The sequence below is a fragment of the Sciurus vulgaris genome, assembly GCF_902686455.1.
Source record: "Sciurus vulgaris genome assembly, chromosome: 6".
In the NCBI taxonomy this organism is placed as follows: domain Eukaryota; kingdom Metazoa; phylum Chordata; class Mammalia; order Rodentia; family Sciuridae; genus Sciurus; species Sciurus vulgaris.
Window position 1 is genome coordinate 9,999,434 of NC_136466.1, and position 16,004 is coordinate 10,015,437.

At 37.2% G+C, this 16,004-nt stretch overlaps 1 protein-coding gene across 5 annotated transcripts in view; it reads right to left on the bottom strand.

Moving 5' to 3' along the window:
• Nucleotides 1-16,004, bottom strand: part of RANBP17 (RAN binding protein 17) — a 284,952-nt gene that overhangs the window by 222,433 nt on the left and 46,515 nt on the right. For all 5 annotated transcript variants that reach the window (XM_079145395.1, XM_079145396.1, XM_079145397.1 and 2 more), the window contains one exon: nt 1,719-1,824. In XM_079145395.1, the coding sequence (XP_079001521.1) occupies nt 1,719-1,824 (106 nt within the window). The remainder of the gene's footprint in view (nt 1-1,718; nt 1,825-16,004) is intronic.

Here is a 16,004-nt window from a genome sequence, read left to right on the forward strand (position 1 = left end):
TTTCAAAAAATCACAAATTATAAATAGCAAAATAGGAGTAGAAAAGAACTAGTAACCAAAGAAATATAAATTAAAACAAGACATTGGTGCTGGGCACTGTGACACACACCTACAATTCCATCGGTTTGGGAGACTGAGGCAGAAGGACTGCAAGTTCCAGGCGGCCTCAGCAATTTAGCAAACCCCTCAGAAACTTAGTGAAACTCTAGTTCAAACTAAAATGAAATGTAAAAGGTTGTGACTCAGTAGTAAAGCATCCCCAGGTTCAATTCCTGCCCCTCCCCAAAACAAACAAACAAACAAAAAATATTAGACATTAGTTACCCAACACTGGCAACGATAAGCACCCTGTTATCTGGCACTCAACTGCTGAAAAATGGTAACCCTAATAGCCTTTGGGTTCAGAGGATGAATTGGAATAGGTTGGGTATCCCTTATCCAAAAAACCAGAAGCATTTCAGATTTCAGGGTTATCTGGATTTTGTAATTTTTGCATGGACTACAATGAGCTTTCCTAACCTGAAAATTCAAAATCCAAAATGCTCCAAAATCTAAAACTGTGTCATGCTGGCACTCAGTTTCAGATTTTAAAGCACTCTGGATTTTGGATTTTCAGAGTGGCACACTGTTCAACATGTACATAAGGCCATCTGGTAATATGTACTGTACGTCTTTAAAATGCTGCATATATTTTGACCAGTTATTCAGCTTTCAGGAATGAACTCCAATAAAATTCACACAAACAACTGAAAGAAAATACACCCGAAAAAAATTTATAATAAGGACAAACTGAGTTCCAAAATTCAGGTCTCTTTAAATTATGATACAGTTTATATATAATATTTTATGTCTATGTTAACTATTCACATATTATGTTTGATTTAAAGAAGTGTGTGTGTATGTGTGTGTGTGTGTATAAAATATATCACTATTTGTAAGGTACTGTTCTAAATATTTTAAAAATATTAACTTATTTGATTCTTATAATAGCTCAAAATGATTATGGATTATTATCATATCCATTTCAATTAAAAAACAATTTTGGCTTTTAAAAAAAGTTGAAAAGTACACATGTAGTGTACCTATACACACATGCATTAATTTAAAAAACTCAAAGGGTCTTTACCAAAATTAAGGTAGTAATCTCAAAATTAACATGAGTTTTCATTTTATTTGAAATGTCTTTAACAAAAACAAGTATGACTCTAAGATGTTATTAAAAATAAATCAAAATATGTAAAAAATAAATTCAATTGTACTATTTTAATATAGGAATGTTACTCAGTTTAGAACAGAAACATGTAGAGAATAATTCAGTTGCTTCTTATAAAGACTGTGGTCATTTGGTGAAATCTCTAGCCCACAATCATAAAGAAACTAACTACCTGTTACTTTTTGACCAGATGTATGCCATCCTAATTTTGCCATGATCCAAATACACCCCAATTTTGTAGCTTTATCAGGTGCTAAGTAATAAAAGCAACCTAAATCTTCATCACACTGTTTGCACAAGTGTCTAAAAAATTAGAATCTTTTACTTACTGGAGACTTGACTTCTAAAATCACTTAACCTCTAAATGTTGGTTTTCCTCACCAAGAGCAAGGAAAATAACACCTTTCTCAAAAGGCCACATTAAAAAATGCTTTATCTCATAATACTAAGCAATAACTCATTTCTTAACTATTTAATTTCTGTAGGTTATATGTCCATTACTTACCTACAGGATAATTCTCCATCCATAGCATCATGCTCATCTGTACTCGTATATGTTAATCTTCCTCCTACAACTGTCCCAACTAAGTATACCAGCCATGCAAGACGTCCTAACAGAAAACAAGAAAGAAAAATGTTTAGAAGGTACTGACAGAAATGAGATTATTTTTCCAAAAACTGCGAAATTATCTCTTCTTTCATACAAGTTATCAGCGATTATGAATTCACTCTTTTGTTTTTTGTTTTTTGTTTTGGTGGTACTGGGGATTGAACCCAGGGTCAACACACATGCTAGACAAGCACTGCTACCACTGAGCAACATCCCCAGCCCATGAACTCACCTCTTGACAGAAACAGGAAAGCTGGGTTTTATCAAGGAAGCACAACTGTGAGCATGGTACCTATCTCAGAACCAGGTAAAACTACTTTTGAATCTCAGCTCTAACAATTTGCTATGATTTTGTATAAGCTATCATGAAGACTGAAGAGAAAATTAAATTTGATAACAAACACTACATGCAATGTTCCGGACCAAGGCTTTTATTCAGTCAGTAAATACTATCAGGACACAATGGCCAACATCTTTTCTGAATGGTCAACGTCACCACAGCACCAGTCCCATCATTTTGAAACTGCTTGTGCTTGGAACATAATAGTGGTAATAAATTCACTCTCTTTGTATTTCTATGCATGATTTTTAAAAATCCAAGGTTTTCACTATACCATTCACACTCTTTAACCACTGAGCCGATCTCAAGGCCAAGAGCAATAGAGGATTAAATAGCTTTATGCAGTGACACAATGGCAACATCTTCAGTTTTCACAGATCTTACTTTGGGACAGCCAAAATGGATAAGCACCTACATTCCTTCTATCACAGAAAATGAACAAAGGACCATCAACCAATTGTGCAGTCTGTTTATCAGCACTGTGAAACAGACCAAGAACAGTACTAATTGATAAAGTAACCATCAGAAAACAGACAAGTTCCATTACATGTGTAACAAAGAAAAAGCCAACAGAACAAAAGCCCATGTAGGAAACGAAGTATTCGGAAGTTACATATTTCAGTGTTTTGTGATAACATCAAAGTGTACAACAGTGTCTCCTGGTGATGTGTCCTCTGGAGGCCCTGTCTCCTCTGCAGGCTCTGTCAAGGAGCAGCTGCTGTCTCCCCCAAGCCTCCTATGTTCTGGGCCCTGAAGGCACAGCGGGTATTCATGTTCCTCACTTCCACTTTGAGAATGTTCTCCCTCTCCTCACTGCAAAAGCACTCAGCTTTACATCTCTGTCACCAAACACTGGATGCAATTATCTACTCTTCCTCAGATTATTTCTCCTTATTTTTTGAAGGTATTTGTTGCTGGCTCACTATAACTCTTTCCAACAACATTTCTATCATAATTGCTACTGATTTCAATCTCTACAAGGATGAACTTTTCAACTTCGACAACTTTGATCTACTGAGCATCTCCAGTCCATGAATCTATCACCTTTTTTAAAAACCAACTTTACTGAATATCATTCACATACCATAACATGAACACATATAAAGAATAAAATCCAATGCTTTGTAGATCTGCAGGATTGTGTACCCATTGCCACAATACAATTTGAAACATTTTCATCTCTCAAATTAAATCCCATAATCATCCATCATTCTGCTTTCTCCCCCCCACACACACACCTTAAACAACCACTGAGCTACTTCACATTTCTTTATCCCTTTCATGTGTGGGATCACATGGGTATGTGTTCTTAGTGACTGTACTCTTTCAGTTAGCATGTTTTCAAGATTCACCCAGGTTACAACATGCGTCAGAACTTCATTATTTTTTGGTAACTGAATAACATCCCACAGTTCGAACATTTATTACTGAGTTACAAAAGTTCTTTATAATATTCTAGATGTAAGCCCCCTCCAAGCTGTGACATATATTTTCTTCCATTCTTGGGTTATGTTTTCACTTTCTTATGAAAGTGGTGCCCACTGAACCACAAAATTTTTAAAGTTTGATGTAGTATAATTTATTTAATTTGGCTTTTTACTGCCCATTTTGATGTCCTAAGAAACAATTCCCTAACCCAAAATCATGATTTACTCCTATGCTTTCTTCTAAGAGTTATACAGTCTTAATTCTTATATTTAAATCTAAGCATTCTAGTCCTAACACCAAAACGGTGAGTAAAGAATAATATGGGTAGCTCCAGCCCAAGCTGTCATCTGACTATAATATCTGAAATACCCCAAAGACGAACAGTCAGCTGAGATGTACCCAGAAATTCAGAGGTAATAAAACAAATTGTTAACAAGTCACTAAATAGTGGCAAAAGATCCCCAGAACATAACCCTCCAGGTATCCATATCCTTCCTTGCTGGATTTTGTTCTTGGCACTAATGGCTTTCTAATCCAAAGTATATTTTATATATTTATCTTGCATCATTACCTGTCTATTCCAATGGAATGGAAACCATATGTGAGCAGGTATTTTTGTCTGTTTAGTTGTCTATTGCATCTCCAGAGCCTAGAACACAGTGTCTGGCACGCAACTGTCTATAGTCAAGGGTTACTGAGTTAACAAGTCATTACACAGAAAATACAACATGAGAGAAAAGGTTAACACCAATTTTGAAATTATTAAAATATACTCATTATTAAAAATGAATGTTAATGGTAATTATGTTTCTATTGCTTAATCTCAAAGCATACTCAATAAAAGATGTGATACAGTTGTTCTTGTTATGTGCAGATTCCATTAGTTGAGAATTTATTTGGTAAAATTTATTTGTAACCCCAAAACCAATACTCAAATCCATTCACAGCGATGTGACTTGTGCAGAGCAGTGAAGATTCTGAGTTGTCCAGGGCACAGTCCAAGCTCAGGTGAACAGAGTGACACTCTGCCTTCTTGTTTCAGCCTCACACTACAGACAAGTCTTCTTCTGGGGGCCTACTTATTGTGACTCTTTCACAATTTAGTTTTTTATTGGTAACTTCCCTGTCTGCAATGGCCAGGCGTCACACTCAAGTGCTGTGTAGTATTCCTAACTGAACAAAGCCTGCTGTGTGCTTTAAGTATAGCATGCACATGTTCAGTAAACTCTGCTCAGGCTTCAGTCACCGTGCTCTTGGCTGTGAGTTTAATACTAAAGAGCCAAAATCTGTTTTTTATAAAGTGTCTTTAATAGAGACACACGTAAGACAAGGGTATGTGTTCAAAATGTTCTGACCAGAGGCCCACAGGAGCAGTGTGTTTGCTAATTCAGTGTTTACAGTGAAGTTTATGACTATGACTACCAAACAGTATAATCAGCTCTACCTCACAGAAGGCCAGGGATGCCTGTTACTACAGTGTGCCTCAACTGGGGGTGGAACGCGTTACATGCTTTCTGTAATGGGATGAGTCTGAAATACTGCAAGCATAATTTTTGGTGAATGTAATTTTTTTTGTTTTTTAGTTTTTTAGATGTTGATAGACCTTTATTTTATTCATTTTTTAAAAATATGTGGTGCTGAGAATCTAACCCAGTGCCTCACTTGTGCTAGGCAAGCGCTCTGCCACTGAGCCACAACCCCAGCCCGAATGTAATGTTTTATTTGCCCTAAGGGAATCACTATTTTGAAAACAATCTGCTATAAATAATTTCTTCAAGTGAAAAATATAATATAAATATAAGTAATTACCTCCCTTATATATTTTATCCATTCAGATTTTTAGATGCCAGTTTGTCTTAAAGCAAGTAATATTACTGCTAAAAATAACAGCATTTACATAGTAGTTACTATACACTAAGCACTATTCTAAAAATTTTATCTATTATCCAAATCTTTATTCATGAATTCCCATTAAAAAGTACACAGCTATAATTCAAATCTAGGCAATGAATTTCTAAGAGTTCATTCTCTAACAATAAGTTGTCTTTCCTGCTAAGCCTGGGAAAGAGAGTTCTCAACACTGATGTCAAACACTGACAGACCTTGAGATAATATCTTTGATCCCACACTCTCTTAAGTGTTCAACACATTTTGGTTTCTAATTCTGAATTGATCACTACCTGCCTCCCATGTCCTGAGAACCGCCTTTGGGATCATTTTTATGGAGAAGTTGCATATTTCTTTTGCTTCCCAAAGCACCTACAATAAAACCAAGAATATGTGACATATGAAATATTGGTTGAGCTGGGTGCCGTGGCACACGCCTGTGACCTGAGTGGCTTAGGAGACTGACTCAGGAGGATAACAAGTTCAAGGCTAGTCTCAGCAATTTAGCAAGACCCTAAGCAATTTAGTGAGACCCGGGCTCAAAATAAAAACATTTAAAAAGGGCTGGCAATGTAGCTCAGTGGGAAATTGCCCCTGGGTTAGATCCTGAGTAGGGGAGAGATCAATGGGGGATACATTTGTCAATTAGCTCTCGATAAAACAACCCTACCTCAAAATAGAAAAAAAATTTCACCATGTAGTTTTCATATTTCTCTACTGGAAGATAAATATTTTAAAAATGAAAGCAGTACAATTTAGCTATCAAAAGCAAAGCCTAGGTTCAAAGCTTGCCTCTAGTACATATTATACCAGTTACTCAATCTCAGCTTTTCACTTCCTCATTTTTTAAAAATGTTTTTTTAGATGCTGATAGACCTTTATTTTATTAATTTATTTATATATGGTGCTGAGAATTGAAACCAGTGCCTCACACATACTAGGGAAGCGCTCTACCACTGAGCTACAACCCCAGCCCCTCATTTCCTTATTTTTAATAGAAGGATGGTAACAGTACCTGCCTTACAGGGCTGTTGACGAGCATGAACAGCATCTTATGTGAACAGTACTCATAACAATGCCCAAGCATAAGGGATGCAGACAAGTGTTCAGCCAATGCTGAATAGCTATCCCCCTTTTAATGGTGCTTCTGTAACACACCAACAAGAAAACTATAAAACATACCACTATGTAACATTTGTATGTTCATTCTTCACCTTTAAAAGTCTTGAAAAAAATGAAGTTACACAATATTTAAGAATTTTTAAGTTCTTTCCTCCATTCAAGAAGGTCTGTTACAATGAAAGCCAGTTATAATTAGCTATATATGCTTTCTCAATGCTGTTTGCAAAACAAACAATGCTTTAAAATGAAAGAAAATTTTCCAAGTAAAAGGCATTCAGGAAAACATTCAACTAGTACCTATTATATGTCATGTTATATGGTAGATATAATTGATATGAACATCTATGGGGAAGAGTAAAATGGGGGTAAAAACTTCATGCTCAAGCAATTGAACCTAGTGAGACAGAGGGAGAGGGAAATCGATAATTTTTGCAATGGCAACTAATAAGCACCTATTGTCTAGTAATAAACCAATGATATTATACATAAGACATGAATTTCTCAAAATTTAAATGTTTGTTGTTTAATTCATTTTATTATGACCTTGAAATTAAGACTTTAACATCAAAAAATGTCTGCCACGCATAGTGGTGCATGCCTGTAATCCCAGTGACTCAGGAAGCTGAGGCAGGAGGATCCCAAGTTCAAATCCAGCCTCAGCAAAAGAGAGGCACTAATTAAACAACTCAGTGAGACCCTGTCACTAAAGAAAATACAAAATAGGGCTGGGGATGTCGCTCAGTGGTCAAGCCCCTAAGTTCAATCCCTGGTACCAAAACAAACAAACAAACAACAAAATCAAAGAATGTCAATGCAAAAGGAACATATGATGAGTTGTAAGAAATTTTTTTCTAAATTTATGGTTAGTTTTGAATGAAAATTTATTTATTTGGAGAAAAAGAGTGCATATGTACTCTTTCCTTGCTTTAGGAAGTAATGATTTCCACTGTATGTGCAATTGAAGAGTAGATATTTCTTAAGAGAAACTTAAGCTGAATTAGAATTAGTATTAGAAATGAACAATAAAATATAAAAGCATTAGTATTAAGCTATCAAATACAATCTTGGTATTTAGCTGAATAATGTGGTATTACTTACAAACATTAAACCATTCCCTAAATATCAACAATTTTTGTTTGTTATTACCACAATCCCACAATGCTGAGGACTTGAACCCGGGCCTCCAGCATGCGAGGCAGGCACTCTACGTGATGTGCTATATCGCCAGCACAATATCAACAATTTTTAAGAAGTTACTTTGAGAAACAAGTCATATCCAGAAAGAAAAATACTGGAAGGTCTCTGCAAGGTCTCATTTATATTGGGAATCTTAAATAAAAGTTGAAGGCGGGGGATGAATATGGTGGTTACCAGAAAGAGGCAGGGAGGAGAGAGATGGAGGAAAGTAGGTCGAAAGGTACAGGCTTGCCAGTTACACAGGAAGAGGGCATCTCAAGATCTAACACACAGCATGGGACTGCAGGTAATAACACTGTACACCAAAGATCCCCGAGGGAAGATTTTAGGTGCTCTCTTCTCCCTTCCTCCCTCCCTCCCTCCCCCGCCACACACACACACACTGCTATGGTGCCCCTCTCACCATGGATTAAACGTCTGAAATTGTGAGCCCAAAATAAACTTCATCTTCTAAGTTGTTCTTTCTTGTCAGGTGTTTTAGTCAACAGTGACAGAAAGCTTACTTAACACAAAAACTGGGAGTGGGGCTGACACTGTGAGGAACCTGACCACGAGGTGAGAAGCATTTGGAATTGGCCTGCTGGAGGAATCTGGAAAAGTGCAGAGATGCAGGCTAGAGAAGCCTTAGACTGCTGGGAGCAGTTCGACGGACAATTCTGGTGGGAGTTCAGAGGTGGGCATGCTGGCGGGAATGCAAACAGTAAAGACTGCTCCTGAGGTTTCAGAGGCGAATGAGAACTCAACTGGGACCTGGACTGAGGCCACGCATTACCACCTGGCAAAGAACCTGTCTGAATCCTGCCTATGTCTTGAGACTCTGTGAGGCTGAATTTAAAGGTGATATACTGATTAATCTATCGGAGGAAATTCCAAGGCAGTAAAGCAATACTGCTGATGGCTTTTACCAGGTTTACCGTGAAAATAAGGAGAAAGCAGAGAGGAATAATTTGAAAACTTGCAGTTTGGCCAGAGAAGATACCCATGTAAAACTGGGGTTAAGGAAGGTACAGCTATTGAAGAGCTTACTGGAGAACTTAAGTACTCTGCACAGACGTGACAGGGGAGAGGCCTGAAAGGCACCTCAGGAGTCAAGACACCCATCACAAACTCAAGGGTGCAAAAGGGAAAACTTCCTAGCAGGTTTCATTTCATAGTGCTGAATTGCCCAAGCAGTTGGGATGCTGCCACCAAGGTCCAAGGGGGCCTAGATCCTGCTCGAGGTGGCAGCAGACCTTGACATCATACACGTGGTGCTGGTTCTGCAGGAATGCAGAATGCTAATCTTAAGGGGTCATGGAGACTTTCATCAAGATTTCAAAGGACTGGAAGCCAAGCAATGTACAGCAGGGTCAGAATCACTGCAGGTGGCCTGGTAAGTTGATGTGGGAAGCTGTGAGAATGAAGCAGAAGATGGAACGCAGCTCCCAAAGAGTAAGAGATGCCAATAACACAAGAAAAGCTTCTGGCAGCAGACAGAAGGAACCTAAGAGAGAGGTCACGTGGGCTGCCACCAGCAAGGCCATAGGGATGGGGGTTACACAAGCCCTTTTAAGATCACATCTTACCACCATGCACCCTAGATGATGGACATGGAGCTACAGACTTCTTTGCCCCAGTGGGTCTGGTCTTCTTTGGTCCCATCCTTCTCAAGCCCCTATTCCTCTATCTTAGAACGAAAATGTTCACTGTTAGGTACTGTATTTTTGGATACAAGTCACTAGTTTGTGATCTTTACAGGGGCTCAAAGCCAAGAATTGGCCTTGAGTCTCAGATGAGAATTTGGATTTGGTCACTTGGGTGATGCTGGAACTGTCCAGATTATGGGAACTCATGGAGATGAACTGAATGCATTTTGCATTGTGAGATGGACATGAGTTCTGGGGGCCAGGGAATTAATGTCATGGTTTGCATATGAAGTATCTCCCTAAAAAGCACATGTTAGGCAATGGAGCAATACAGTCAGCCAATCATGGACTGAACCTCTAAAACCATAAGCCCAAAATAAAATGTTTCCTCCTCATAAGTTGTTTTGTTGAGTGTTTTGGTCATGATGACAGAAAGCTGGCTAACAAAGATAATGGATAGGATAATGTGCTTAACTGTAGTATTCATTACAAAATGTCATGCTATATACCTTAAATATGTATTTTTAAAAAGGGATCTATTTTGGTAAAAGAAATGTATTCACAACATTTAAAGAACCACATAAACCCATAAATCTAAGGTACATTTAGGGAAAAAAAAATCTGTTACATGAGTTCCCTATCTATAAATTTTTAAAAGTCTCATTGTATAGTAGGACTCAATTTCTATTCGAATGTTCCATTTTTCTATTATTCTGAAATGTTCAAGGCACTTTTTTAGCAGCTGTTGAAGCACACATTTTTTCCTTAACAAAATAATTATTGCTGTAATAATCTGTAATTATGGTTTATAACTGCAATAATCCCAAAGAAATCAGTCATTACCATAGATCACAAGTAATCGTTAACTACTGTTAATGACCTATTTCTTAGGGATTATTGTTTTCGTAAACCATGACCATATCACCACAAATACGAAAAAGCAAGACAAGATAATACAAATGAGATCATAATATAATAATAAACTTATTTTGTAACATTAAAAGCCATTAAGCATCTAAATTAAAGCACACATAACGAGAGCATATAATTTTCTTTGTTCAACACTAACTGAAGTGTTTACTCTGCACAAAAGAAACTGAACACTACTACACACAATGTACAAACTAGAATCATGTTAGGCAATTTTTTTGTAACAAAAACAATTATTTTTTAGCAAACTGCATAAATCTTTAAAAGGCATATAAATTTCTTCTCACTGACCTTTTGACTAAAAGGAAGGAAACAAATATTAAAATTTTTCTACGGATCAGGCATATTTGAAATGTTATTTTATGAAAACTAAATAAGGTATCCAACTATAAAAACTTCTTCAGGTCAGCCAATTTATCCAGTCAGACCTATTAATACTGTCAAACTATTACATTTCAGTTAAGCCCACTCATGTACATACCTTTGAATGTATCTATACTTTCATTCAATATCCTTTCAAAGGAAAATAGGTCTTAGATTTTACAACTGAGTTATTCTACGTTTTATTGTAATATTAATGTATATGAATGCATATATGTAATGCATATGAAATAAGACAAAATAAATACCTACCCCAGAACCAATGCATTACCAATACTGCCACACTGTCTCCGGACCATTCCCTGAGTTTTCCCCTTTACCTTCCACACTGGAGGCAACCAGGATCCTGTATTTGGTGGTTGCTATTTTTTTTGACATTTTAATTTTATCACTTACGCATACACTTCTAAAAATATACATTTCTAGTCTCACTTATTTGGGGACTTTATTAAAAGTTTCATTCTGTAAGTAGCGTTTTGAAAATTGCTTTTCTTCACTAAATACTTGACATTCTTCTTTGTTAAATACAACTATAGTTCTTTTTTGGAGGTGAGGGGTAACCAGGGATTGAACTCAGGGGCACTGGACCACTGAGTCACATCCCCATCCCTATTGTGTATTTTCTTTAGAGAAAGGGTTTCACTGAGTTGCTTAGCTCCTCGCTTTTGCTTAGGCTAGTTGGCTTTGAACTTGTAATCCTCCTGCTTCACCCTCCCGAGTCGCTGGGATTATGGGCAAGTGCCCAGCTAGTTCATTTATTTTTATCACTGTATAATATTCTATTGTGTAAATAAATTATGATCTATTTATCCATCTTCAGATTGATGAGAATTTGAGCTATTTCTGCTTTTTGCCATTACAAGCATTAATGCTATGAACATTATTTCATATACTGTATTATCTTGTGCAGAGATGTTCTAGAGGACACAAATAAAAGTAGAAGTGCCATGTCAATAGACATTCGAATATAAGAGAACACCAAATACATTTCTATTCCATTTCCAATGGATTACTTTTATATTCCTACCAAAAGTGTATAAAATTCCCTTTGAACCATATTCTAGGAATTCTTGTTTTTCCCACAGTACTGGGAGTATAACTATTTCATGGGGCTGATTAGTAATAAAGCTGAGCGTTCTCTCAAATGTATGCAACATCTGTGTTTCTTTTTTTTGCAAAATGCCTATTAGGGTCTATTAATCACTTTCCTAAAGAACTGGTATGTGTGTATGTGTATGTGTGCTGCAAACACCTTTTCTCAGTTCTGGTCTTTAAAAAATGTTTACCTGAGTCAATTTTAGTAGGTTATTTCTATTAATTTATTCATTTCAGATTCCTTAATTTACTGACCTCACAAAACACTACGAATAACTTTAATCTTGTAAATCTTTGCTGTATCTGCAATCACTTTTTCTTCTTATTTATTCAAAAATTTCCTTTTCTTTTAGTTTTAGTGGGGTGTGTGTGTGTGTGTGTGTGTGTGTGTGTGTGTGTGTGTGTGTGTGTGTGTTTGGTACAGGGCTTAACCACGAAGTGATATCCCTAGTTTTTTTTTTTTTTGTTTTGTTTTGTTTTTTTTGAGACAGGCTGTTGATAAGTTGCTTAGGGCCTCACTAACTGGCTGAGGCTGGCTTTGAACTCAAGATCCTCTTACCTCAGCCTCCTAAGCTGCTGGGGTTACAGGCCTGCGCCACGATGCCAGGCAATCTTATTAGTTTTTTTTTTTTTTTTTTTTTTTTTTTTTGCGGTGCTGGGGATTAGAACCCAGGGCCTTGTGCTTGCAAGGCAAGCACTCTACCAACTGAGCTATATCCCCAGCCCCTTATTGGTCTTTATAAAGATCTAACTTCTAATTTTTTTATTCTACTGAGTCTTTGTTTTTTAGTTCATTGATTTCTGCTCTTTGATTCTTCTCCTTCCAAAGATTTTAATTTGTTTCTTTTGTTTCTACTACTCCACGTGGATGCTTAGGTCATATCATTTTAGCCTTTTCTTCTTTTCTAATATAAGTTTTTTGTTCAGTAAGTTTCCTTTAAGTTAAATTTCCTACTCCATTCCAAAAAAGATTGTAATTTCATTATTAGCTCTATTTTTATTTTTTAAACTATAATTTTTAAATTATAAAACAAATATACAACTTGAAATGGATTTGAGGCAAACTGTACCGCAAGCAGATTTTCTTTAAGTGGCTAAACAAAGTTTAAAAAGCAAGTAACGATAAAAGAAAATGTTTCTGGTACAGGACCAGCAACACACACATACACAAAGTGTGTAGGTACCTGAGTACAACACTCATTTTGCAATAGTGCTACTTTTAAGCACATATTGTTGATTGTTCATAGATTGCAGGGAACAACTCCATGCTTCAACAATATGCTGACAGTTCCTAAAGAAAACTCCTTTCACAAAGGCAATAACCGAGGTGTTCCCTCATTTGACAACTTCAGTCTAAGTTTGGATGTGCCAAAGGGCTTGGATATACTGAGTAAGATGCACAAAACACATCATTTGACCAATTTTCTAAAGTAAGGTTTGAGGACAGTGACAAAGTGGAAAATACAGAGGAATGAAATGCTAATTACATGCATTTTTTTTCTGTCACAGTAGGGTGGAAACTTTTCACAGGTAAGTTATGAAGAAAAGGCAAACAATTTTGTACAAGAAATTTTACACATTCTGTAAAATGTCTTCACTGCTGTCATTATTTGCACAGACTCATCGTAGTTTACTGAAACAACAAGGTCAACAGCTGCTTCCTGGTCACACCCTCAGCCTCTGCTAACTTCTGCCCAAGGTCAGTCAGCACATGGTGAAGCTCTGTTGCACTAACATAGCTACTGCCATCTTTATCAAAAACATCAAATGCTTCTCTAATTTTTCTTTACTTACTCTTTCATTTTTTTTTCCATCACTGTCAAAAATTCAGAAGAGTGAATTGTATTAACATCAATATCCAGTTCATTAATCGTGTCCCATGACTCTCCTTCCAAGGGATCTGGCCCAGGAGCGCTCCTGACAGTCCCCAGCCCCATGCTGTGATGGTTCTCAGCACCCTTGTCCACGGTGCTTGTCAATTCTGCACTTGCTCCTTCACCAGCTGCTCAGGCACCAGCTTCTCAGATGCACCCACATACTCGGCTTACTCACTCCACTCAAACTAATGTGTAGCTCTAGTTTTAAATTGCCCTAAGGATGGCTTCTCGCATCTCTAAATTACTTGGAAGTGTGTTTTAAAACTTAGTAAAGATCTGTTGGTAGCAAACATTCTGCAGAAGTTATTTCTACCCAACTTTTTTTTTTTTTTTTTAATCAGGGATTGAACCCAAGGATGCTTAACCACCAAGCCACATCCCTGACCTTTTTTAAATTTTGAGACAGGGTCTCACTAAATTGCCAAGGCTGGTTTTGAATCTGTGATCTTCCTGCCTCGGCCTCTGCTGGACTCTAGGCGTGCACACCACGCCTGGCTTTTGCCCAGCTCTTTAAGAATGATACTACACCATCTTCTGGTTTCCACTGTTGCTGTTGAACAGAGCGCTACCGTCCCATGTGACTCTGTTAAGTGATCTTTCTTCTCCAGCCACTTGTGCCACCTTCTGCTGGGGAGTACACAGTATGACTGAGGGGTGCTGTTTCTTGTTTTTGACTGCTTGCTGTATCGGTGGATTCACATTCTCCTTTAATTCAGAAAAACTCTGAGTCTCTTCAGTCATCACCTCTGCTCTATCCTCACTACTCTGTCCCTCTAGGATTCAACTGGACACATTGAACATTCTCATACCACCTTTTAAGTTCCCTTTAAGATTTTCATTTTCCTTACTCCTCAGCATTCCTAAAATTTCTTTAGAACTGTTAGCTAATTTCTTCCTAAGTTGGGACTAACTTACTATTTAACAAACAGTTCCATTAAATTTTAGATCACAAAGTTTTCAATAAAGTTTTATTTAAGGCTTTCGTACATCTTCCTGGTAACTTTTCCACATTTTCCTAGTCAATTTCATTTTTCATACTCCTACTATTTGCTCATGTGTGATTCAATTTTTCCTTTAAACATTTATACTTATTTTATATCCTTATCAAATTCCAACATGTGAATAGTCTTTGGGGGGGCCCTATTTTTTATTTATTACAAATACTTATTTGATTGACTTAATCTACAAGATTCCCAAGGTCCTAAATTATGGCTATTATTCTTCAGAGAAGATTTGAATTTACTTTTCTGGAATCCAGGAATCTACCAATTTGGGATCATGTAATCCTCTTTCAGAGGCTCAACTTAAAGCAGGAGCCTCGGGTTTGGCAACCTATCTTGCTACTGGCCTCAGGTTTTATCATCAATTTTATCACTGATATTGATAATCTACCTTTGAGAGCAATCCTGCCTTTTGCTTTGTTTGCTGCTGACTCTCAGATTAGAGTCCCACTTTTGACCAGGGAGAGGGGGCAATGGTCAAAGGAAAGCCGAGGAGTAAAGAGAAAAAACCTCAGACATGTCATGCAACCACTGCAAGCCCTACGATGTATTCAAGATATATTATGCAGATCTGTCTGCACTTCAGGGCCTTTCAGAGCATTCAGCTGACCACACCAAAGTTACTACTAACTCTTTTACTTTTCAGGAAACAAGTATTAATTGTCTGGAACATAAACAAAAGATGAAAAAATGTGACTTTACATGTAGCTTCCTACACATGATTCAAATTACAATATAACATGATCCAAATTAATGTTTATACAGAATATAAATTGAAAAAGGTTCTATATAATGCCTTCGCTGAGCCATCGGGGAAAACAAAACAAAAACACTACAAAACGAGCTTAAAGGGTCAGCACATAATACGAAAAGATACTCAACTGGAGGCAGGTGGGGACGGAAGGCCAGCCTCTCCTCCACTCACCCACTGGTGATCCTGGGTGCTGCTGCACCCGCCTGCAAGAAGTGCTAACTTTTTTCTAATTTGCATAAAACACCAGATGTACTACTGAGATTGAAAGAGGATAAAATAAATCCCTAATGTCAAAAATGATTTGAATGCTGCACTTTAGAGACAAAGGCACAGAAACAACCAAAAAACTTAGAACTTCTACTGGAAGCCAAAGGAGAAAGTGTAGGACAAGTTCTACCTGAGAAGTCCGATAAGAACCTTGAACTTAAAGTTGATGCAAACAGCTACACCCTTAGTGAAAAGGTAAGCTGGGGGGAAGGGGGAAAAAAAATGACTTGAGAAAGCAATGCAGAAAGCTGTTTGACTTGACTTCAAAGCTTTGTGG